The 14,748-nt window shown below is 30.4% G+C and overlaps 1 protein-coding gene across 3 annotated transcripts in view; it reads right to left on the bottom strand.

The window, feature by feature from the left end:
• Positions 1-14,748, bottom strand: part of LOC131853900 (paired box protein Pax-6-like) — a 59,452-nt gene that overhangs the window by 33,712 nt on the left and 10,992 nt on the right. For all 3 annotated transcript variants that reach the window (XM_059204980.1, XM_059204981.1, XM_059204982.1), the window contains exon 4: positions 13,252-13,432. In XM_059204980.1, coding sequence (XP_059060963.1) covers positions 13,252-13,432 — 181 coding nt within the window. The remainder of the gene's footprint in view (positions 1-13,251; positions 13,433-14,748) is intronic.

Raw genomic sequence — 14,748 nt, 5'->3', positions numbered from 1 at the left:
TTTTAATCACTGATGTAATTAAGTAGTTCAAAAATAGCCCGTCAGTAATTTTTTTATAGATCACACAAGAAATATTACTACGAGTATTTCTTCTCTCCGGTTTAATTAGCGATAACCGCTAGTTAAACTGGAGTTTAGGTTCATTTAAAAAGGATCGTAGACGCTGATGAAGAAACTAGCATTTTCTTTAAAATATTAGGTCTTTAAATTATAGGTTAGCTATATCAAACTCCTGTACATAGTTATAAAATATTAGATAGGCTTTTAAACAATTGATAAAAATGTGTAGGTATGTATGTATATTATATGTATGAAAACATAAGTGTAAACGGCCTTCACATTTACGTACTTATTTGAATAACAAACGAACTGAGTTTCTAAAAAGTCGTGAAATATGGTACAATGATTGAGTGAAAACACTCGAAGGGTCAATATAATTAAATACCTAAGTCTTTGAAGCGCAACCAAATGGCAAGAGTCAATTGTGTTTATTTTGTGAACCGCTATTTAGACCGGCTCTAATAAAGATTCTATATTAACGCCAATAATAGCGGGAATTATTATTATTAAAATAATATAATAGTGTATTATTACGTTTCGCGCGGGGATGAACGCTCCACTGATTCAGAATGACAACTTTTCAACGGTTTTTTTTTTATTTTATCCTAATCTTTTTTATAATATACAATCGTTACAATTGTGTTGTAGAAAATGACGCGTGTGTATTATAATAATTACGTTATTAAAATAGTAGTTCTTATAAGCTGATGCTACAACGTCGTTTGGATGATGATCATGGTAAATGACAATATCAATGATCAATGGTCTTTATCATCAATATGATAATTATCAAGTATATATTTTTTTTTAATTATATTGATATTTGAGTCCTTGATTCATTTTAGAATGCTTAATTTTGTTTTTAAGTTTTTTTTTCAATAAGTAACAACTTACTTCAAGAATTGCCTTTGCTTTGTATGCTGTGTTCATGCATGCACTATGAGTGTGTAACAAGAAGTCAATTCAATAATATTTATATAGTATAGTATATTATAGAATTAAATACAGACAGCTCTTTTAGAATTTATAACTAAATCTAGCAAAAATACCGTATCTTTGTGAACTTCAATGTATTTTACGACATTTATTTATAGGTATAATATTAAATCAGATTTCTCCTATTACACAATATAAAGGACCAATTAAATATGTAATACTACACCACAAATGGTACCGTAAGCCGACCGCACTTGCGGCGTCAAAATAGCAAACTATAATTATACACAACTGACATACAGTAATCATCAAATTAAATCTCGCGTTGGATTGTATGAAAAAACACATTAATATTCATCAGATATCTCGATAGTGCTGTTATTACATTTAATACCCACCCTCCAACAACAAAAACCCAACGACGTCGTTTAACATACAATAGTGTGGACGCCGCATAAAATTATAATAAATATCGGTAGAGGGAGATAGCTGTATTTCGTATGTGGAGCGATAAGGATAGATAGTGGTCATCCCTAATGCAGTGTTACCACATTCGTAAATTGTAAAGGTGACAATACACTGACACGTCATTTGGACGTGCAGAGGGCTATTAGATGTAGCGATGTCCGTAGGGTAGGCAGTCTCGGTACGTAATAAGTCATAATTCATGTGTCAACTCGAGGGTACATTGTCTATGATTCGATTCGCATCGAAACGTATTATTTTCGGATGGATGACTATTTCGCGTACTATACCATCGAGGACTTGGGGAGACAGTTACAGTAACTGTGTCATCTGTGAAATTATTTTTAAATGACCTTAAAATTTGATAAATGTTTGTTTATTGTATTGTTGGATAGTAGCTGCGAACTAATCTAGTGACAGGGAATATAAAATGCCCGCTCATTCTTAGTTATTTGATATAACTTAACATTTTAACTAGACATTTTTAATAATGAAATATATTTTGGTATAAAGTACCTAGTAATCAAACGAGACAAAATTAATATACTTGAAACTAAAGCGGAGAGAGCATACAATGACTGACAAAGAATTAGAGGTCTTGGGAAAGGTGCCGTGTAACATATACATTTTAATTGTAGGACAGATCTCCCTTTAGTACCTATGTTTTGATAGGAACAGGTACAATTTATTGATAATTTTCATAGGAATCAGACTATATATATTGATGGCGTAACGAATCATCTATAAAGGTTTAGTTTTGGCCAAAATAGTGTATAACATAAAATATGGTTATACCGTTGATTTGAGAAATTCCAATATTTGTTTAAAGCAGTCAAATAGTCCCTAATTTTTCTGTATATTTACTTTTTAACCCCGACTAAAAATAATGACGCTATAACATGTTTGTATATGCGTGTGTGTAGATCTGTCATATCGTAACTCTTAAACGAATGGTTCTATTTTCGTATGAAGTTGACTAGATTCGTTTTTTTACTCGGGGGTTATTAAGTTTCCGATTTAAAATGTTGTAGGTATAGGTTTAAAACAATCTAAAATATTCCATACTAAGGAATAAATTACTTAAAACCCATTCAATTACTACCCACTCTATGTCATATAGATTGCACATTGATAAGTATTAAACATATAATAACAATGCAGTACTAAAGCTGTAATCCATAGATTATATATTATAAACTACATGTATATTATTAATTATAAAACAGACAATTAGAAGGCATTATTAGGTATTTCCATACATCAAAGCCAATGTTCAATAACAATCTAAGAGAACATTACTGGGATTCCGGTCCGTAAATTGTGTTGTTATTGTACAATTGCATACTATGTAAGTATATATAGTTAGGTATACAATACTCGTGGAATGCTAATCGGAATTGGCTAATGAATGGTTCAGAATGAGCCGGAAAAGCCTATTAGATCTGGCTGATATCGGATTTAAAGCTGTAATAGTTACGAATAAATATAATGTTAGTATGTAGATTCTGAAACGTTTATTGCACGTTCAAATAATCCATTATTAATGTGAATGTGTTACTGTTTACTAGTTACCATTTCACGACTAAAGAACTGAGCGGATCTTAATAAAATTTGTCATGTGTATACAAATATCTTGTATACAAATATCTGCACATGGATTATATGTTGGATTATGTGTAGATATTTGTATATTAGAAAAAAAGCAAATGAACACGCGGTTAATCGCTTGTCTTTTATATCTATCTGTCTTTAAAAAGTGAATCTAGTTTATTCATTGCGTTTGAATATATATGTGTGTAATTATGCTATATGACGGTCTTGGTGATCTAGCAGTTTAGCCTTACCTCAGATGGTCGCGGATTCGATTCCTATAAACATTTGTATTCACTAGTATGATTGTTAATATTTGGTTTGGTTGTTTCTATGTATATATGTATGCAGTTGCAAAAAATATATTTAAGTATATTTATTATATATTTAGTATCTATAACACTAGTTCTGTTTAGCTTGGGAAAATATAGATGGTGATGTGTAAATTATCCAGGATTATTGTTATTATTTTCAAAATAAATGTACTAAATATATCTATTATTATGAAATGCAAAATAGCATGAGTGGATTAAAATTAAAACTGCGTAAAACGTACAGCATATGTCGAGATTTGAATGCGTCGGGGGGCGCACCCCAATACACTAACGAGATTCCAGCTAAACGACGACACTTGTTTATCGGGCTAGCTATGAGAAAAACAAATACAAATATACACTAACTGAAGATGCGAAATATATGCAATTATAATGATTCAGTGTTGGTACTGAATTCAGTTGCAATATTCATTTACTGTTAGAGTAAAACACTTAACTATATGTACATATAGGTATATACATATGTATATACCTTAAACTGGCAACTTTGGTTTTTAAAAATAATACGTATAGAATTAGTCGGTGCCTACGGTGCTGCTCGCGTGGAATAAATGTCCCGGTAATTATGTAGTTTTGTATTGGCGAAAAAATATTAAAAATATTCAAGTATTTTTTTAGTTTCTTTACTATAAAGAAATATAAAAATATAAGTATTTTCTGTTTACAATATTAGTGCCTATTTACTTATATAGATGTTTAAGTCTAAATAACTTAAAATGGATTTAGATTAACATAGCAAAAAAATACAAATTAGACAAGTAAAGACATTGAACTAGGTAGATTTATGTAACACTATAAAAAATAGTTCATGACAGCTGTTCAGTAAAGAAAAATGCTCTTAGGCTCATAAAATGCTCTTCTCATATTTACATAATTTATTAAATACAAATAGAACGAGCAATGATTTGCTCGGTTCGCTTTAACTCTACCTTTTGTATAGTATTATGGATATAATTACTTGGTAGCGACAGGTTCAAAATTATTAAGTCAAATTGTTCACAAAGAAATAGCACAGCATCTCACAACTTTGTGGTATTAGTGAAAACAAATTAAATCCCTCCAAAGACGGTAATGTTGCTTATCAAAGAAAGCCTAAACATCTGATTATGACTGTTATATAGTGTAGGGAGGGAGTTTACGCGTTTGATGTGCGCTCAACTGAAAGGGCCCTAAGAATGCCTTGTTGGGCCGGATTGTCTTAAACTTACAATTTAAATAAATGTAGGTAAATTAGACGGTAGTATATAACAGTGTTCAACATGATTCAATATATAATATAGACGAAAATAAGATTAAAGTAATACTCAAATTTGTTATTAGTAGTTCTTTGTATAGGATCTATCAGCTAAGTACCTGCAATTATTAGACATGTCTATTTTTTACATTATTGAGACTAGCTGTGCCTGCGGTTTCAACAGCACGAAATTTATAGCCTGTGTGTTATTATGACGTGCAAACTATATTACTGTAAAGTTTCATTAAAATCCGTTCAGTAGTTTTTGCATGAAAGAGTCATAAACATTCATATATCCATCGATACTCACAAATTTTCTCATTTATAATATTAATGAGAATAAAATTGCAGAATCAATTATTAGAAAATAGGATGGAAATAATTAGACGTTAGTGAGACAAATCACAGGATAAAAACAAAATATTTTAAGATATATTTTGTTCTAAAAACATAAATATGGTAAAAGATATCTGTACTATAGCTTTACAGATAAATAAAGAAATAGAAATAGTTTAATTCAAAGTATTTGATATAATTACCTTCTTTTATTATTGTAAAGGCTGTAGAGTAAAATAAGACCCATAAATTGGAGATTTCTTATAGGTAAGACATAATGTGAAGGCATCACGTCTCATTATTGGTTTTTTTACATCATGTCTGCCTTTATGTTACTAGCTAGCGCCTGGTGGTAAGTGGTGATGTCGATTATATATAAGTAAATGTACAGTACCACTGTGTATACAATGTGATATGATGACATGAAGCCCATGATCAATCACTGAGGAGTCCATTGGACTAAGATTGACATATGCCTCAATGTCCAATTTAAATATCTTATTAATATTATATGTAAACGCGAAACTTTCTTATTCTTTCATGCAAAAACTACTAAACGGATTTTGTTGAAACTTTAATTAATTTAGTTTATATATCAGAATAACATATACATTTCATGTGGTTGAAACTGCGGGCACAGCTAGTATGTAATAAAACGAATTATTATTGGCGTATTTTATATTCATTTGTATATGTTACTAGAGGTATTTCTTTTAGACAGCAATAAAAATAATTTAATTCGATACGTACCCCAATAAGTACTTGTTATTTGTAATGGTATCTTATCTAATATCAGTTGATGTTATCGCTATTTAATATCACCCCGGATAAGGGGAGGTCTTGTACTGTCCGCACAACAAAGACTATGGTGAAACTCTTGATTATTTGTATAAACAAGGATCAAATATTATAGACTAGCGATCCGCCTCGGTTTCGTACGAGTATTTCTGTAAGTTTAAACAAAACTAATGAATTATCAATACCTACCTAAAATCTTCAGAAATTACTCTATTGTTGAATGAAGTTTGTAGTTTTTAAGTTTATCACAAATCTACAGGTAGATGGAGCGGGACTATATTTTATAATATATTATTAAACTTATATATATTATAACTTAAACTTATTATCTACTTTAAGAATTAAATTGATTTAAAAGTTATATTGTTTTTGTGTGATTAAATTAAAATATAGTAGTTTCCAAAACTACTGTTGGTAGAGAAATGCTATTATATTTATTGTTCTATTAATAAATAATAAACGAAAACGTTTAGTTATTGTTTAGGTACATATAATTTTTACTCAGTCTGTAAATTAGTGACTTACAGACTATGTAAAGATGCGATTGATAAAACTAAATGTAATGTCACTAAACATAAATATTAATTTATGAAATTTGATGTTTTTGTTGACGGTATACTGGGATCAGCAGACGAGTGGTTCGGCATGATTTCGGCCGGAACGGGCCGCGCTGTGGGATTTAACGTTAATATACGCAATCTGTTACTACACATTATATGTGTTAGTATTACCAGTATTACCGTATTACATATATGCTGTAATATAATATATGTACACTATTAACGTATGTAGATATTAATATGTCAAGGAGGGGCGAAGTTGATTATTAGTAATGGGGATTAGTACCCCATGCTAACAATGTATCATTTCAGGTTGAACTCTACGCGGTTATCCCTGGAAACCATAGAGACAAACTCCTGGTGAATTTGCCACGATGGACTGACTGACTTAACCTTATAGTGATCCTATCATTCCCCAAACTGTTAGCGCAGGCAGATGCAACATTCCATTATCATCTATTGAAAAAAAATATATGTGAAGGAAAAACTTATCAACCTGTTTACTAGAAATGGAGGAAAAGAAATTGACAATTTAAATGTATATAGAGAAAGAGTGCAGAGAGCAAACATTTTAAACAATGATCCTTAAGAATACGCCTTAATAATAAAGAATAAGAGTGCCAATTTAATCAGTAATAACATCATTAATGATGTTATTACTGATTGATTACCGATGTTAATACTGATCACCAACTGTCAATAAAAGATGCGTGTCATTGCAAGTTTCTTAAACACCTACATAATTGAATTTCATTAATGTTAAATTTTAAATACTGGCCACTATTAGTTACCTTAATCAAGCTTTATGTATACAGAACATTGAACCAATAAGATTCTGACAGAGGATTACATATGCCCAATGTATATAATAGACGTAGGTATCTATTAATTATTTACTATCTCCACAGATAACATAATATTACATACTATCTCTATTTAATTAACCTCTACTTTTTAGAGTTTATGTTACTAACTAGTAATGTAACGTTTTTTAAATGAAAGTATTTTTTAAATCGGTGGTGTCTGAGTTTTTAATCTATACATATAAATAAAATTGGAGTGTCTGTTTCTAATATTGAAATAACCGTTTTTTACTACATGCATATGAATATAAATACGGTACATGCACCAAATTAACATTTTTTACAATTTTTGTCTGGCTGTTTGTTATGGCTAATCTCTGAAATGGCTGGACCGATTTTGATGGGACTTTTATTGGCAGGTAGCTGATGTAATAAGGAGTAACTTAGGCTACTTTTATTTTAGAAAAATAAAGTTAAATTCCACGCGAACGAAGTCGCCGGTACAGCTAGTTACAAATAAAAAAAAAAATAAAACTTATAGAGTAATTTTTTTTGTATAATTAGATACAGTTTTATGTTACTGGCCAGTAACGTAAAGTTCTTTACATGAATGGTTTTTTAAATAATTGGTGACTATTTTGTATATACATATATTTTTTAGATTACAAATAACAAAAAATATGTATAAATAAAACAAAATCAAATCCTCTTTCAATTTAGTTTAAAAAATATTAATATGGTGTTTAGTAACTCTCATAAAATACTTGATCACTCTAAAACTTGTAGGGTAATATTAAAAGAGCGTAATACAAAAATTGCATATCCCGGCTTAGCGCGCACGTGGCGTAGCGATATTTATCTCGCTTCGCTTGACACCCTCGCTCCGCTTGCGTCGCTCGCTCGCCCGTTCCCTCTCTACGGTAACACTGTATCTGTTGACCAAGCTTATTCGACAATTATGAATTTTTATATTATAATATTGAACGAATTTATAAAGAATAAATATATGAAAATATATAATCCATTTCAGAAATTGTTTTACCTATAACAAGGTACGAGTAGGAAAGTAATTGTATTTTTTAAAACAATATTATTTAATGTCACTTTTGCATTATTAATTTTTTAGTTTGCTATAAGAGCACTTTCTAAGCTTTTATTCAGTTTCTGAGTTTAACTTGCACAAACGCACGAAAAAAGTTCTCAGTTTGCCAGTGCGTTCTCCGTCTTGATAAGTAGTAACATATGTACAATGTGTACGAATTGTATTTTTTAAATAGTTTTATCTACAACTATAATATTTAAGTTTAGTATATGACTATCAATTGCCGTCGTAACGTGCATTTTCATAATTATTTAATTACTATTGTAACATCCATTTCCTTAAGAATTTTTCATAAAAATGTACAAAATAAACTTTTTCATATTCTCTTTGTAATATACCAAATGGTATACATTAAAAATTAATATACATTAGTATGGTAATAGTATGATATCGTTTACTATTCTACATGAGTATAAATGCTCTAATAAGAAAAAGAAAGTATCTTTGATTGCCACCACTGTGGTATAAAAAAAAGCGATTATAAGTGTTGCTCTCGTTACAGTAGGTAAGTACCTAGATGTTACAAGCGAAGGGGAACCAACGGTTGGACGCAAACATTGTAATTAACTCGTTGTGGATAAACGGAAGGGTTGATATATTTTATTAGAACATTGAAGATGCGGATTTAAGTGATAAGAGTCTATATCCTTTATATTAATGATGTTCAATCGTATGCAGGCATGAACAATTATCATTAACACTGAATAGCTCGAACGATGTGGCACATTTTTCATATATTAGGTCCAAATATTTTCAGGGGAAAATTTTCTGAAGGAAGTCGGTATAAATTTTTTAAATTATATTTTCGGCAAAACGGTTGGGAAAAATAACACTGCGTCTATTCAATTTAATATTCATGCGATATTATTTAATTATAGGTGGTTGTTCGATAAAAAATATATAAATACGTATATAATTATAAATATGATTTTAATAAATTTTAATAAATTTATATTATAGTGAAACTCCGAATATGAAATAAATAAAATACATGTTTACTATGAATGATTTGGTCATGATTGTTTTTTGTTTCTAATTATAAAACTGTAAAGAAAGACTAGGGTAGGTATTCAAATATTACAAAGGGCTATTATATACAGGAAAACAAATAAATACAGTATTTTTTTATATTCCCTGAAGCTATTTTGCAAACGACACTGACATTAACCACACACGGACAAGACAACCAAATTATGTATATTTATTTGTTCAACTGATTACACACTCAACATCAATATAAGCCTTAAATCCTTCGAATTGTGGTATTAATTTCCCTCCAACACTTCTTACTTTAAAGTAAGTTCATGACATTTTCTGCTGTCCAAAAACACTTTTAATATCTTGTGGCACAGTACTCATTTTACATTATCGCGGATTCGATCTTCAATATATATTTTTTGTTAATAAAAAATACGCTTTATGAGTAGGAGTTATAATTCAATTTTCAATAGCGGTGTCCGAATAGGGTGAATGTTACTATCGCCGACCACATGCACGTCACGTGCGCGCCACGCGCCATCTACGATAATCTCCTTTGCTGGACTCCTTTGTTACAATTTGTTGCTGATATATTCGCTCTGGCGGGCCCCGTGAGATCCGAATCAGAGATATGTACCGTAATGATATTTTAAATCAGTGTTCTCAACAAGCTATTTATTACCCGTATTGTATTGACTGTGTAAGATAAGGATATATGTGTCTAATATTGAAAAATACTAATATTTTTTATAAAATACAAGTGATTTCAGAAATAACTACATTGTGTTTTTAGTCGTATTAAATTGTATTATGCGGATATCAGAGAAGAAATAAAATCTAATATTAATTCCACTGGCCAGCCTGATATTAGTAGACTACATACCTATTTATTCTTCTCTTATATGTATATTATTATGATGATGACGCATAAATTGTAATAATTTATAAGTGACTATATATTATATATTATTATATACATATATAGTATATATTGCCTGTTTATTTACTTATTAAAATAAAAATTATTATTTTGACAATTTTCTCACATCACACTAATAATAGTAAAATTATTAATATTCTCATAAAAATACAACCCCAAATATACGCCAAGACTTCAAGATAATATAATATATTTTGGTATTTTTTTAATGTAAGTCCTCATTCTATTCTCATGCTGCAGACATCGATTACTATTTACAGATAGATGAGAAAGGAACAATTTTCAATTATTTAGATTCTATTACATCGAGTCCTAATATCAATCCAGTAAAAGTCAACGTGAAATCACCGCCACAAAAATGCAATACGCCTGTCACTAAGTGACAAGAAAATATAGCGATACAATGAAATAAAGTTGTCATCCCCAGCCAAGGGCCGGGGAGCGTGCTAAATGCATTAATTTGGCCTGGATTTAGTGGCCCGGAAGTGATTTGCAACGGGAACGCATGTTCTCTCCGACATGACCCTGTGACAACTATTGACCCTCTCACCACACATTCATTATCAATAATCGAAATTGAACTTTATATTTGCAATTGCAGAATCTAATTTTGGATAGCACAAAGGAACGTTTAGGGTATGAATAGTTAACAGGGTACACTCTCGTTACTAGTTTTTAGTTAAGGGTCTTCTCTGTAAAGGCTTAACGACATTTTTTATGCTGTTGTTTGTCGTTAATCTACCATAGAAATATTAAGTAGGGTCGACATAAAATTTCCTATTAATAAATATGATTAACAGCCTATCACTATTCCTTATCAGTATCCTTATTTTGAATTGAAAATATTGTAAAATAGTAATATTTGTATTTTACAATAATGTCGGTGTCTGATTTTTTTCTGTACTTCCAGATTCACAGTTAGAGGTTGCATTTAAGCGATAAGATCGCTTTTCTTATTGCATTTTCCAACACAGAAAGACAGTATGTTTTTCTCTTGGTATTTGTTCTCAGTGCACAATAAAGAGTTTGTATTATTACTGTTCTAATAAATTATCATTGGTCATATTTGTAGACTATAAAAAAATATATTATTGCGTCGAGAATTTTCACATCTCGTCATATTTAATGAAATAAGGCACGAGTTTAACCTATATCAAGCCCCCAAATATTAATATATTCCATATCCAAGCATCGTTGAGACAATATACCTACGAAAACACCCAATATAACCGATATTAGAGAGACGTTTACATCAAACGTAACTCTTGTATATATTACAGCTCTCTACCTATCTGTTTATATAACATAACCTCCCTCAGAGGTTGCCGCACTGATAACTTAAAGACTTTATCCCCTGTACAGGAATTTTTACGGTAACAAAAGCCCTCATATTTTCTTTATTCATGCCGTGTCAAAATCGCCCTCTTTTCCCCCTTTAGGCGGTAGAAAAAGAGACATCCCTCCAACTCTTTCGTTCTCATTAATAACGCCATATAGCTGTCTCGTTTCGAGATTTCCCTCTGTTTCGGTTTTATGTTTTTCTCGATATTCTTGACGGCGAGTACTTAATGTGCTGCTTTTTTCACGAAAAACGTCACCAACAGGGTGATGGTGCGTATTTCTTAATTAATTTATGTTAAGTATTCGAAAGGGAGATATTTTAGGTAAAAGGGTGTTTAAGATTCTCTTTTGAGTGCGAGTCGTAAAACGCTGGTGTAATTTTTGTAGACTCACTGTGTTATGATTGAAATCGTCCGCTACGTTAACTTTTATGGTGTTTCTATTGGACTATAATTTTGGTTGTAGCTTTTTATTTTCATTTTAGGTTTAATAACATTTTCGTAAATGAAATAAATTAAATTAAAATTTTAATATAAAGTACCTAAAGAGTAAAGTATCTCCGAATACTACCTGAACATGAAAATCACTTTCGTATGTAAATACAGCTTTCTTTAAACTTTCACTCTTCTTCTCTCAGCCCCATAAGGAATATCATATCGATTATACTTAATAGCATGTCCATCGTGTTAATATCATTTAATATAAATAAAAACTATTTCCCTTAATTTTTTTAAATAATATATTTATTTTGTTACAAATTTTTGTACGCAATGGTGATCTAGTAATAAGTATGTTCATCAAGATTGATCTACATACATATATACAACATATAATAGACAATACTTATCTATGCATACGAACCCAAAATAAAGTTGGAGCGAGAATTGCGAGAGGGCTAGTCGACATTATTATAAAAGCATCAACCTATATATTCGAAGACGTATCGACGTCTAAAGGATGTCCCAGAAGGGAGCGGCCCCGTATTCAAAAAGGGGAAAAAATGAAGAAAAAAGTTATAACGTCATATTGTTTTGCCACGAAGTGCCGGGGGAGGGATGAGGGGGGACCGAAAGGGGACTCCTGTATAGTGCGGGGGTAAGATAAGGCGTTATAGCATCCTGTAGACACATATATAGCTGTATAGATGGACAAAACCATTGTGTTTCAAGGTTCGCCCTTTCATGATTTCATACTTTTCAAAGGCGTTTCGAAACGCAGTTTTTCCATTTAGCACTGATTTGAGGAAAATATTTTTAGCTGCGTTATATTTAAATTGTTTTCAATAAAATTGTATTTTATTTCTCTATAGCCTTAGATTTTTGTCATTCCATACGACTAAGGTGTCATGCCTTTTATCCTGTAAATCCACTGCCTAATGTTCCCTACAACCGAGAGGTAGAAAGCTTTTGGCGGCTGAAATAGGTGAGACTGAGTTATCCACGCTGAAGAGTCTACATCTAATTCTATTTTTTTTAAATAATATATACGTTTAGTAAATGTTTTATCAATTTTCTTTTAATTATTTAGGCAAACAAATAATGGCATATTATATAATTTACTTACTATTGACATATTTATAAAATTGTCACCAACACCGTTTTCCAATAAATTACAGTAATAATAAATTTATTTTTTATACGTTGGAATAGCAATTATTAATTTAATTATTAGCAGATATTTCAAATATTTACATTTAAAAAAAATAAGACATTATTATGTACCAGAAAAATATATAGACACTTTACACAAAATAATGAAGGAAAATATACTCACGCTAGGAATATTATCAGAGGTGCAGACTCCTTCGCTCAACAGGCGATCCCTGATCTCCCAAGCGAAGATAGAGGGGCACTCGCGTTTGTACTGTGCTATTTTGCTGACCACCTCTGCTGTTGCCACTCGAGGCTTGGAGCCGCCGATAGCTCGAGGCCTAATAGACCCCGTTTCGTAATACCTACAGGAGAAGGATAATGGTATAAAATTAATTACTAAGACCATATATTGTAAATAAACTTTATTCATTCATGTGTATGTGGAATAATTAATTTCAAATTATTTAATAAATGATAACATAATATTATATACAATACAACTTTATTTTTCTAAAATAAAAGTACACTAAGTTACTCCTTATTACATCAGATATTACACACACACAGACAGATAGACAGACAGACAAACAAAAATTCTAAAAAATGATATTATGGTGTATGTACCGTATATATATTCATATGCATATGCATTTTTACTATATAGTAAAAAACGGTTATTTCAATATTAGAAACAGACACTCCAATTTTATTTAGGTATATGTATAGATTAACATATACTACATATGTATTAATCAATATGAAAATAAATGTAAGGTTAGTAAAAATAATTAATATTTTTTATTAATCATCCAAAATATTTTTAATTTGCTAGGATAAAAGGTCTAAAATATAATTAGGTAGGTATAGGGCGCATACTATTATGATATGATTTATGATATGGCTAGTCATCCATGTGATCTTTTAAATCCTTTGTTTTGCGGCTAAATTATTGAGGTACAGTCAATTATTATTTATTTTACACACGTATAATCATATAGAATACATATTTTTCTAAGTCAAATTATTTAAAAATATTTCCATTCCAAATAGATCATTGTAAAAAGTTTTGTTTCATTCTGTGTGCCGTTTTGTTCCGATAAGGAAATACCTACACCGTTAAAAAAACTGAAATAAGTATTAAAGATGTTTTTATATAAGTCTGTTGACATATTGAATTTAATTTTCTCATAAAAATATGAGCAAATAATTACAGTCTAAAAATATGTGGTCATCATATCAATACTCTGTGACCCCGTTATTCCTGGCTGGAAAAAGAAGAAGATCGTACATCATTATGATGATGAAGACGCATAAAATTATATAACTGTAGATATATATGATGATGATGATAGTCCTACGATCACTAAATACTTCATGTGCATGTATCTGACTTATCTCATATTACAATATTAGATTTTATTTTATAATTTCCAGTCGACAGATTTCAGAGTACATTACATTATGTTTATTCATGATTACGAAGCAATTCTCGTGTCAATGATATCAGTATAACTTAATAGTGACAAGCATAAATTATTATTGAACGATGATATGACGTAAATGATTATTTTGTTTGTATCAGAAAAGTTTTATATATACACAACTTGAGAGATAGAATAAGTGTTTCAGTTTATTAAAATTCGAGATAAATCTTTTCTGCATTGAAATTACAGCATCA

The sequence above is a fragment of the Achroia grisella genome, unplaced genomic scaffold, assembly GCF_030625045.1.
Source record: "Achroia grisella isolate CSIRO2021 unplaced genomic scaffold, CSIRO_AGI_Agris_v1 utg918, whole genome shotgun sequence".
Lineage (NCBI taxonomy): Eukaryota > Metazoa > Arthropoda > Insecta > Lepidoptera > Pyralidae > Achroia > Achroia grisella.
This window is presented reverse-complemented; position numbering and strand designations above follow the sequence as displayed.